This window comes from Mus caroli, unplaced genomic scaffold (assembly GCF_978045245.1).
Source record: "Mus caroli unplaced genomic scaffold, Mus_caroli_1 scaffold_15, whole genome shotgun sequence".
Lineage (NCBI taxonomy): Eukaryota > Metazoa > Chordata > Mammalia > Rodentia > Muridae > Mus > Mus caroli.
Genome location: NW_028227270.1, coordinates 98,940,963 through 98,953,138, shown reverse-complemented (window position 1 = coordinate 98,953,138; position 12,176 = coordinate 98,940,963). Strand labels below are relative to the sequence as shown.

At 41.5% G+C, this 12,176-nt stretch overlaps 1 protein-coding gene across 1 annotated transcript in view; it reads left to right on the top strand.

The window, feature by feature from the left end:
* LOC110308358 (vomeronasal type-1 receptor 4-like) overlaps positions 1-5,124 on the top strand; it is a 7,661-nt gene extending 2,537 nt beyond the window's left edge. Inside the window, exon 2 of the mRNA XM_085831253.1 lies at positions 587-5,124. Coding sequence (XP_085687379.1) covers positions 796-1,722 — 927 coding nt within the window. The 5' untranslated portion in view covers positions 587-795 and the 3' untranslated portion in view covers positions 1,723-5,124. The remainder of the gene's footprint in view (positions 1-586) is intronic.
* The last annotated feature ends 7,052 nt before the right edge of the window (positions 5,125-12,176 follow it).

The following is a 12,176-nucleotide window of genomic DNA, read 5'->3' as shown; positions in this document are numbered from 1 at the left end:
TCCAAATGATATAGAAATAGTTATATTAATCAAGAAGAAAATAAGAAAGGAATATCAAATAAAGGAGGAGACAGTGTAGAAGGTAAGGTTACCAGATCTGAGAGATGCTGCAGGTGCACAGGGTTTCCCAGTGTCTGTGTGTGATGTGGGGAAGGCAGGAAGGGTCAGGATGAGCCTCAGCCTTTGAGAATTGGGTGGGGAAATATGATGAAATAGAATGAGAAACAGAAGAAGAAATTTCAGTTGGGGAAATTTGTTATTCAATTTAGCTATGATGAGAGCTACCAAGGATAATTCATGAATACAGACAGACAGAATGACAGAAACACGCACACACCCACACACCCACACATACACACACCCACACACAAAGAGTGTGCAAGAGAAAGAGAAGGTGGGAGAGAGAGACAGAGAGAGAGAGAGAGAGAGAGAGAGACAGAGGGAGAGAGAGAGAGAGAGAGAGAGAGAGACAGACAGACAGACAGACAGACAGATAGAGACAAACAGAGACAGACAGAGACACAGAGAGGAACAAGTCAATTTTTATAGTGTACAACTAAAAAGAATTTCTCCTTTAAACTTGTAGATTTGAATACCAGTTACCAAACTCACTGTTGGAGCACACACACTATTCCAGAGTCTCCCTGGAAAGGGAGTGTCAGGGACCTCATCTGCAACATTGCATGTATCCACCACTGCCTTTTGCATGCTAGAAAATGCTGTTATGCAAAACTGACACTTTCTTGAAAAAGTCTTTAGGTCTTGGATACAAGTTTTTCAATCCAATAAATAAAAATGGTTTTGCAGTTTATTAAGGAAACAATATTTTTTTTCATGACTATGATTGGCACCCTGGGGAATATTTCTGTTTCTGTGGATTATTTCTTCTGTTTATTAGAAGGTGTTAAGAAGAAACCCATACACCTTATTCTCATCCACTTGGCTTTTACAAACATCCTAATCCTTCTTACAAAAGGATTTCGAAAGACAATAGCAGCTTTTGGTTTGAGAAACTTCCTGGATGACATAGGCTGTAAGATCATTGTTTACCTGGAGAGGGTGGCCCGGGGCCTCTCCATCTGTACCAGCAGTCTCCTTACTGTGGTCCAGGCCATCATCATCAGTCCCACAGGATCTGGGTGGAGGAGGCTCAGGCCAAAGTCTGCATGGCACATCCTTCCATTCTTCTCATTCTTTTGGATACTCAATGCTTTGATCAGTATGAACCTAACCCATTCCATTAGAAGTACAAGTCTGAATATATCACAGCTTAGGAATGGAGACAACTATTGTTATATTATGCTGGAAAGTCAGGAAATAAAATGGATTCTACTCATCATCATGGTCCTGAGAGATGCAGTGTTTCAGGGTGCCATGGGAGGCGCCAGTGGCTACATGGTATTTCTTCTCCACAAGCACCACCAGCATGTCCTCTACCTTCAGAACTCCAAGCTTCTCTACAGAACTCCTCCTGAGCTGAGAGCTGCTCAAAGTGTTCTCCTTCTGATGCTCTGTTTTGTTTTCTTCTATTGGACAGATTGCGCGTTTTCTCTTTTTCTAAGTCTCTCTTTAGAGGAGTATTCGTTGATGGTAAATATTCATGAGTTTCTGACCCTTGGTTATGCGATTTTCAGCCCCTTTGTGCTGATTCACAGAGATGGTCTTCTGTCTGAACAGTGGGAGACATTGAAACAATGTGTCTCTCATCTATCTGATCAATAAACAAGAAAGAACTCACTTCTACTATGTTGTGGGTAAGAAACAAATCCCATATAGAAGCTTAATAGTATGTTTATTCTTAGACAATAATCTTGGTGACTCATAGCCTTGAGCTAATTGCAGTGATATAGAAACCTTATTCTTTATTTGGCCACTCTTTAGAAGTGACTGTCAACTTTTTATATTTGCATATATTAATTGTTTATGAAGTGTTTTCCTGCATTTATGACTGTGTAACATATGTATGCCTGCATGCCTGAGGCCTGGAGTTGATGGAATAGAGCATCAAATTCTGTTACTGACTGGAGTTAGATAGATGGTTCTGAGCTAAAATATGTTTCCTTGAAATTGAATCTTGGACCTCTAAAAGCCAGCCAGTGCTCTTAATGACTGAGGTATCAATCTAGCCCTGAGAAATAATCTTTAATTACAATTCATAAAACTGGTTTTATTAATAACATGACTGGAAGCATGCAAATGGATTTGGTAAATTTTTAGAAAAATTCATAGTGGTTTGATCATGGTATTCCAAGAATTCCTTATTTGTCCTTGCAAAATGATAGCACTCTGAGGATACTTTGTGATTATTCAAAGTGTCTGTAAGAATCCATCCTTGGAAAGGACTTCTTAGAATTATGAAAGAATGATATGTAGTATGTAGTTAATTAACAGAAGCCCAATGCACCAGTGACAGGACCCAAATACCCAGAAACATTCCAATGGTGTTGTATTTCATGAGTGTTCTCTGCGGGAATATGTGGAGAGCCGTGCAGCGAGCAATCGCTGTGGAGAGCCGTGCGTGTGCTGCGAGCAATCACCATTATAAGATGGCGCTGGCCTCCGTTGTGACTAACTAGTAAACAAGCCTTGTGCGCAAGTGCGAGAGTGAACTCACTCCTAGTCACTGCCCATTCTCGGGGTGTAATAGTGGTGTGATGGGCGGAGCAACAAATCAAGAGCTGTCACGCCACATCAGGTGCTGAAACGTCATGGCTGAGCGCTATATAAGGGACTCCATTTTCTGGGGTCGGGATCTTCCTGAGAAGTAAGCAATAAAGCTTTGCCGCAGAAGATTCCGGTTGTCCTGAGTGTGTTCTTGCCGGCGGGGACAAAAGCTCGGGATAGGAATAGACTGGAGATATAGCAGAAAGTGGATATCAAGCACACAGTAATGTTTCAGTTAATATGTCTGAGGTTTCTAGGTTTTCTTTTTCCAAGGTCAATCAATGAGTGTGACTGAAGCAGACCAAGGCTTGTTTGCAGCTGCCCTTTGTTAATGCCCGGGTGCACTCCACAGAGCCATCCAGCTCTGTATCATCAGAGAGCTGCAAAAGGATCTGAGTCTACATTCATTTTAATGAAGAATTCATTGTTTAATTTCTCAAATTGGGTCTGTACAATAAGATACTGACATGATTTTAAGAATCTAATGGACACATTCTGAAAAATATGCATTCATGTCGCCACTGAACACAAAGTTGTTGAATTGTTAGAGATATGTTTATGCCATTAGAAAAAATCTTACATGTCATACCTGACTGGAATCCCTATAACATTTTGGGAACATCATGGGTCTACTTTATAATGATGACTAGGTATTTGTTTTTTGAATGGTTGAATTATAGATACAACATATTTAAGTGGCATGTGTTGTATCATACTTTAGCTTACTAATTAGCTTATTTTTCCAATAAGAAGATTTATTTTTTATTTATGAGTATGTGTTTGTGTGAGTGTATGCCACCTTTGTAGAGGTGCCACATAGACCAGAAAAGGGCTTTGGGTCCCAGGGAACTAGAGCTACAGGCTACCATGAACCCTTTGAAGTGGATGTTGGGTAAGGAAGTAGGGTTCTCTGCAAGAGGAGCAGATCTTTTCACCATCCCTATAGCTCTTTGACTTTCTGATGTAAATGTGACTTGTCATCTGTAGGTAACATCCATTGCTCATGTTATCTTCACAGATCTTATGTTAAAGCCCTTTTCTAAGTGTCTGACATAAAGAACCAGACAAACTAACATCTTCTAAGTCACTCTATGTAGTTTGATGTTAAAGGATGTGATGTAAGAACATGAAGAAGGAGAGAAGAAAGATGTGTTTAATGTTGAGTGATGGAGAGGTTGTTCAGCATTAGGAACAGGCAGGGGGCTGGAGAGATGACTCAGTGAGTAAAAGCACCTGATGATACTCAGAAAGGCTGATCTGCCTCTGAAGAAGAAAACTGACTCCCACATGCTGTCCTCTGACCTTCACATGCGTGCTGAGATACACATATGAACACATGCAGGGACATACCAAATAAACTTTAAATTTATTTTAAAATTAAAAAAATAGATAAGACAGTGATGTATAATTTTTTTTGACAGGGCTTGACAAGAACGGCCTGGACTCTGAGTTCAGCTCAGGATGCTTCATAGGTCAGGAAAACAAGCACCAGCCCTCACAGGCTTGGAGATGCACGAGTTTATCAGTTGCTACATGCACAAGAAAGGTCCATACCTGGGGAAGCCTCTCTGCTGGAGTCTATTGGTACCAGAGCAAGGCAGGGGAGCAGCCAAACTACTGTTCTCAGGACAAGAAAATATGAAGGTTTTTGACATGCTTCAACCCCTTCCTAGCTTCAGGTCAGGTCCTCATGGAACTACCTCCAATTGTGAATCCTGCTAGGGGCTGGTTCCTCATATAATCAGAAATATGAAGCTGTGGGTACATAGAGCTTGCCAGCTTTCATCTTCAAAAATTTCCCTGTCACTTCACTATTCCTATGATGACATTAAAGAACATCTGTTCATCCAAGTTAGGATAGAAAGTATGCAGAGCTTGTCCCATCCGAGGTGAGGTGAGTGAACCAGTTTACTGTAACTTAGTTTCTTTGGCCTTGTCGGAGGAATTGGTCACCAGGGGTGGGCTTGAAGGTTTCAAAAGCCTCCCCATTCCACCAGAAAATCAGCATGAAAATGCCATGCTGAGTAAGATTGCTCAGTACAGCTACTCTCTAAAGAGAGCCAGAAGGACAAACACACTTTCCTCAGGCTCAGGATCCTACTTGATCCTGTTGCAGAGAGCAATGGGAGGGCCAGTGGCTACATGGTATTTCTTCTCCACAAGCACCACCAGCATGTTCTCTACCTTCAGAACTCCAAGCTTCTCTACAGAACTCCCCTGAGCTGAGAGTTGCTCGCTGTCCTCCTGATTTGTTTTCTTTTATTGTGTGGATAGATTGTGGTTTTGTGCACATTTAAGTTTCTCCTTAGCGAACAATTCCTTGATGCTAAACATTTGAGTATTTCTGACCCTTGGTCATGCAATTCTCAGGCCTCTTGTGCTGACTCACTGAGGTGGACATCAGGGTGAATGTTGCCATGCACTCTGGGAGATGAAGACTTTGAGAAATCTCATTTATCACTTTGCTAGCAAATCAGTTTGAAAGATCTCTGAGTTCTGTGTGAAACTAAATTTCATCCCAGTAGCTTAGGCAGAAGACTGCCTTTCAGACACCAATGCTGGTAAACTGAAGCTTACTGGGTATAGGGGTGCATGTTTTTAATCCCAGCATTCTTCAGCCAGAGGCAGGATGATCTTTGTGAGTTGGAGGCTAGCTTAGTCTACAAAGCAAGTTCCAAGATATTCAGTTCTACACAAAAAACCTATCTCAAAAACAAAGGGAAAAAATGGACGAAAGGAAGGAAGGAAGGAAGGAAGAAATGAAGGAAGAAAGGGAAAAAGAAAGAAAGGGAAAAGAGAGAGAAAAAGAAAGAGAAAAAGACTGTACTTAAGAGAGGCTTCATGGTAAATCCCTTTAGCCTCAGTACTTAGGAGACAGAAGCTGGGAGTTTCCTATGAGTTTGAATCGAGGCCAGTCCACACAGCCATTTTTCCCCCCAGTCATTGTTATATAGTGAGACCCTGTCTCAAAAACAAAAACAAGCAAAGAAAAAAACCAACAAAACAAAACAAAAAGCACCCCTTCCCCAAACAAACTTATTGCTGGATAATAGATGGCTGCCATTGCCCTGTAATGTATGTGAGCTTGTAATCCCAGGCCCAGGGAGACTACAGCAGGAGGATTATGAGTTAGAAGCTATCTAGAAAGAAATAAACAGAACTTGTGACAAACCAAGTGACCAAGCAACCAAGCTACCAAAATGATTTTCCACAAATATCTTTAATTCATGATAACTTAAATGTCTACCCCTTGTATTATCCTTCTAGGATTTATGAGTTTCCTAGGCCCTTCTTTATGTTTCTGAAATTCCACAACTCTGACCAGGCTATGGATTCTGTCTCAGAAATACAGAAAAAGTCACTTTTCTTCTTTCAAATGAAATGAAACGAAACGAAACGAAATGAAGAGCGTTGGGGTGACTATTGTCCCTGACTCCTCAAGAAACACCATAGTAAACTATTTTAGAAGACAGGCTTTGCATTCAAATTGAAGTGTAATTTTTGAATCTCATGCCAACATAGTAAAACAGGGGTACTCCCTCCCCTTAGGCTCAATTTGTCAGTAGATATGATGGAATCTGTCCTCCCTGCTTCATCCTTCTAAAGTGAGACTAAAATCAGCTACTTCACGTGTGTTAGCTCACCGCCTTGCAAGTCCAACAGGGTTATGCTTTGTCCTAATTACTAATACAGCTTTTCAATGGGACAGGCTTCTAAATACATGTGTGGTATTGTAAGTCGAAACAGGAAAATGTTAGGGGCAGGTGTAGGAAAGAACACTTTGCTATCAAGGCAAAACACTATTAGTTAGTAGACTAAGTCAAAGAAAATGATGGCTGTATTAAAAGTATAGTAAAGTATAGGCATAAACCATTTTGTGAACAAATTTATGAAAGTTATCTTCCTGATGGAGTCATAATATTAACAGGTGAAGATGGTGGCTGATGCAAACACAGTTTTTCTTTTTGCTTTTTTTCTTCTTTCTTTCTTCCTTCATTTCTTCCTTCCTTTCTTCTTCCTTTCTTTTTATTTTCTTGAGACAGTGTTTTCCTAGCTGTCCTGAAATTCTCTCTATAGCCCTCGTTAGCTTTGAACTCAGAGATCTGCTTTTGTCTCTTAAGTGCTAGGATTAAAGGCACAGGCCACCAGGTTTGCCTTTCAAGAGTTTTTCTTAACACACTGAAAAGTACTTCCAACTCTCAAAGCTTTTTAGAGACATAATATGAAGCCTCAGTGGAAACCTACCCCAGGGGTGTCTGATGCTGAACATGGGGATAGAGATGCTTCAGCATTTGTGAGGCGACAGCTGAGAGATTAGTTCCAATCTTTTTGGTATCAGAGGAGTTGAGATTCTGAGGTTCAAACCCCCTCTCATCCTCCGTTGCTCAGTAAAGAGAATTAACTGTTTCCTTTTAAAGAAACTGCTTAGTATATATAGGTCAGTGAACTTAGTATATGTAGGTCAGTGAATTCTCCTCACTGTAGAGCCTGTGGTGAAGGTGAGTGCTGGGTCAGGCCTGCCAGGGTAAGGCTTCCCAGTTTGTATTTGTACTTTAGGATTCATGTGGTTCTCAGCTCAAGTCAAGCACAGCGAAGACTTCAGTTGTCAGTGCCACCCTGTCAGAAAAGTCTGCACAGTCTCGGTCTCTGGAGCACAGCTTTCCTTCTTCCTCCAAATCATTCCCTTTGTTTGACTCAGAAGTTATCCTAGCCATCAATAGGGTTTAACTGCTCAGAAGGAAAATGTGGACTCAGAAAGCAGAACATCAACAAAAGCGCTTGATCCTGTCACCATCCCCGCCCCCGCCCCCACCCTCAAAAAAATATAACCCACTAAGCTTCTGGGACTAGTTCCCAGTTCCTCGTCCTGTCCTCTGTCCCAATTCCCAGCTGTGAACCTACTCTGGGACTCACATCTGAGTCTCAGAGTAGGTGGTGTCTGCCTTTTCATCTTTAAGACTTTCTTTAAACACAGTCACAGAATACACGATAGAGATGACCAAAGATTCTGTTTTCTGACTAAGCTTCCACAAGGATCTGAACAGACAAGAGACACCCTGACTCTACACCACAGGCAGTTCAAGGTCATTGGTGTACTTGGTAGTTTTATTCCTTGTATACTAAACTACAAAATGGGACTCAAAATCTTGACTGGCTCACCACCCTTATTTCAAAAATCCAATAGCCTTCTATAAAGCTTTAAGAAAATCTATACAATTCATCTGTGGTAGGGATGGTTCTATCTGTCACATAGTGAGAGGCCAAATCTTTTAAATTCAAGACTCTAATTTTGGAGAACCTGGTCTAAGTTTGAACTCAGGTAAACTAACAGGCTGGTACCTAACATTAGTTTCCAAGTTGCCCCCCAACAAAACCCAGACAAAGTTCCAGTCTCCAGGTTACACCTCCAACAAGACCAACTTCTCCAGGTTATTCCCCCAACAAACCTGCACCCCCAGGTTACAAGCCCACCCCCTGCCTAACCACCACTAAAGCAGAGAACAGAAATTAAGTTTGTGATATGACTCCCAACACCAGCCAATTATGTTAAAGGCCACAGTAGATTTTCAATTAGATGCTTGCACATGTACTCCCTGCTTGTTGCTTACTATAAAGCCTTGTCCTGATAGACATTTGGGGCTCTTCTCTCCACCAAAACTGTCCTGCGTATCAGTGGTGAGCTGAGGGACCCGAACTAGCTCAAATAGAATAAAGACCTTGCTGTAAGTTGCATCAGATCGGCTCCTGTCTGTTTTATTTTATTCTATTTTTTGGTGGGAGGGTTCTCTAAACTTCCCTGGCACTATCATAGCATCCTAGTCAGGAGGGACTTTCTAGTTCCTTATGTGAAGTAATGTAGATAACTGTGGGCACAGGGCTCAGAGTAGAGGTGTGAGAAGCACCCCTGATCCAGAAATGGGAGTTGTGCTGGGATGACCTGAAAGGTGGCTTCTGGCTACTGGCCGTGTCCTTGGTGGGGGCTCCTGTTCACTCTCCTGGTCTTGGTGGGGGCTCCTGTTCACTCTCCTGGTCTTGGTGGGGGCTCCTGGCCACAGTTTATTCCTGTGTTTCAGATGTGAATCAATATCATAACTATGGAGATACTTTACAAAAGAAGGCTAAATCTCTTGTGTCTTTAACAAAGAAAGAAAACTCTGAGAATCCACTGTCACACCCTTCAAGTGAATGTGAAATGCGGTTGTGATTCAGCATTTGATGTTATTAAGAGACCATTTTGGAAGAACGAGTCGAGAGAATGTATGAGCCAGAGGAGTAGTGGAGTTTTGTGGTGGATCTATTTCCTTCAGGAGTGATAGACCTGCCTCAGTTAGGGTTACCATGGCTGTGATGAAACACCATGAGCAAACCAACTTGGGGAGGAAAGGGCTTACTTGACTTACACTTCTACAGCATCAAAGGAATCAGGACAGGAACTCAGCTGATGCTGTGGCTATGAAGGGGTGCTCATCTGGCTTGCTCATCATAGCTGTTCATCCTGTTTTATATAGAACTCAGGACCATCTCCCCAGGGATAGCACACTTCACAATGGGTTGAGTCCTCCCCCATTAATCACTAATTGAGAAAATGCCTTAGAGCTGCATTTTATGGAGGCATTTTCTCAATTCAGGTCCTCTATTTCCAGATAACTCTAGCTTTTGTCAAGTTGAACTAGCTAGCACATAGTCATTAGCTACCATGAAGCAGTGACTATATGTCCCACAGGATACCTTAGGCTACAGTCACAGCAATGAAGTAAGTGAATCAATAAAGAATCAATAAAGTGGTAGCTTGCCCTATGGTACTGGTAATGAGACAATTATAGTCTCATGGTGTGTGTGTGTGTGTGTGTGTGTCTGTGTCCTTGTTTTTACAGCATCACTGGACATTCCAGGCTGTTGCCCTGCTAATTAAGTTTGAAGTCTGCCATTGTTCTCATAACCTCCTGGGCTCAGTACCGAATGAAGGACTCCCTTTACTAGCAGGGCTCCCCTTTCTCTGACCTTAAACCGCACATGCCTCTACCCGCAGAATGTCACGTAGCCTTAGTTAGATTACAGATTCAACTTCCTTTTTCCCAATAAGAAATCATTCAGGGGCTGGTGAGATGGCGCAGTGGGTAAGAGCACCCAGCTGCTCTTCTGAAGGTCCAAAGTTCAAATCCCAGCAACCACATGGTGGCTCATAACCATCTGTAATGAGATCTGACTCCCTCTTCTGGAGTGTCTGAAGACAGCTACAGTGTACTTACATACAATTAAAAAAAAAAAAAAAAGAAGAAAAGAAATCATTCAATTAGTACCCGAGATTCCTGGAATGTTTCCCTATGCTAATGAGGCATCTCAATACCTTAAGCTTTCAGCCAATGACATTTGCCCACCCTGGACATTCTTACCCCCTTAACCAAAAACTATATAAACCTTGAATCGCCTCCAGTAAAGTTGGTCCGTCTCCCCACAGCTGGTCCTTGTGTGTTTTTCACCTGTGTGTCATTAATGTATGTACTCAAAGGACTTCTAAACACCCTATTTGTCATCTTTGCTTCATTTGCAGATGATCCCTGGGGGCAGAGAGGATCACACAGTCTCCACTTCTTTCTGCCATAGCTGCATGTTATCTTGGGGAATACTTAGGAGGGTTTTGATTTGATTGAGGGTTTTACACAGATATTTTTTGGTCAGGAAAAAATTGAAGGTGAAAGTTGGCAAGCTCTGAGCAACCACAGCTCCCTATTTCTGATCACATAGAGGAAACAGTCACAGGCAGAGTTCACACATAGAGGTATTTATAGCAGATGGGAACAAGGAAAGAGGACCATAGCCAGACATAATGCAGAGAATCATAGATCCTGGAACAGTCAGCCCTTTATGAGGTGTCTCCATCAAATCCCTCCCCACAGAGCTCAAGGAGACAGAAGGGACAGAGGACACCAAAATACAAGGCCTTCCAAATCAACATGAGCAAAGTTCTCATGAACTCACAGAGACAGAAGATACATAGGGTTTGCATAGTTTTGTACCAGGTCTTCTGAGTTTCTATTATAGCTTCCAGTTTAGTATGTTTATATGATTGCGTATGTAAACAAGGGTCTCTGACTCTTGTGTCTTCCCTTGGGCTCTTTTCCTTCTGTTGGTTTGTCTTTTCCAACATTGATGTGATTTGGGAGGTGGGGTAGGTATTTTATTTTATTATGTTTGAAAATGAATGAATGAATGAATGAATGAGGTCTAGCCACAATAGTAAACTGTCATTTTTTTTTTTTTATTTGCTGAGAGAGGGAGGATCCGTTTTCTTCTTTGGGACCACATGGGGTATGTCAGACACTCCAAGGTGGCTCTCATGCTCAGGAGTGGTTGACTAAGGGATAGGAGACTCCACAGTTTCTTTGTGTCCTTTTGTTTGGCTACGGTTTGTTCATTCACTTATTTTTGATATCGTTGTGCTTTTCTGGGTATAGGGTCTTTGTTATTTTGGGGGACCTATGCCCTGGGCTTGGTCCTCTCTGGAAGGCAGCTGATTGGGTGCAGCAACAGCGGAGGGGGTGGGGAAACAAATCTTGGACTTGTGAAAGTAAAGGTTGATTAGTATTAATAATATTTACTCTTTGATGGCTTCATGGGAATTATCACCTGTTGCTAACAGCAGGGGGTTAAGTAAAGGGTTAGTTGTTAAGACTCCTTTTTTCCATTGCCTGGGAGCCTCACTTCTTACTGGCCAGGTGAGAAGGAGGCTTGAAGCAATTAACTTTTAGTGAACTAGGAAAAGAGAGTCACTCTTGCAGAATGAAGCACTCTTACACAAGAAAATGTGCACAAAACACACATACATTCAAGCACGCATTCACCTTTTTGTTGGGCCCAACAATCTGTCTCATCAACTTACATACTTACACACACGCACACACACACACACACACACACACACACCTTATACTTACATATGCATATATATGTATATATATATATACACACACACACATATATACATATATACACACACACACATATATATATATACACATATATATACATATATATATGTATGGTGCATGGAGCAAAAGCCCAAGATTCAGTGCAGGAAAAAACTCACTCATTCTGGATGGAAAATAAGCTTCAACCTTTATTGCATAGAGAGAGAAAAAGCTTTTACCGTTCTATTGCTATATGAATTATTCCCAAGTCTGTTAGAAAGAAGCGCTGCTCTTGTGCTGTCAGTAATAAGCCTGCCTTGCTTATGTTCTGATATCTTCTGTTGTCTCTTCTGCTTCTACTTGGTTTCTACTCTGCTTCTCTTCTATTCTCCTTCTGCTTACTTATGTCATCATTCCTAATCTTTGTACTCTTTTAGGAGAATAGATCAACATGATATTTGAAAGCTCTTTTTTCCCCAAAAGTTTACAATAACTCCAAACACAAAATCAAACCATAAATAGAATAAGACGTAACAACAGAAATGTTTACATGTGTTTCCATTAAGGCTGGTTATTTAACTAAATATTCATTTTCTGCTTCTA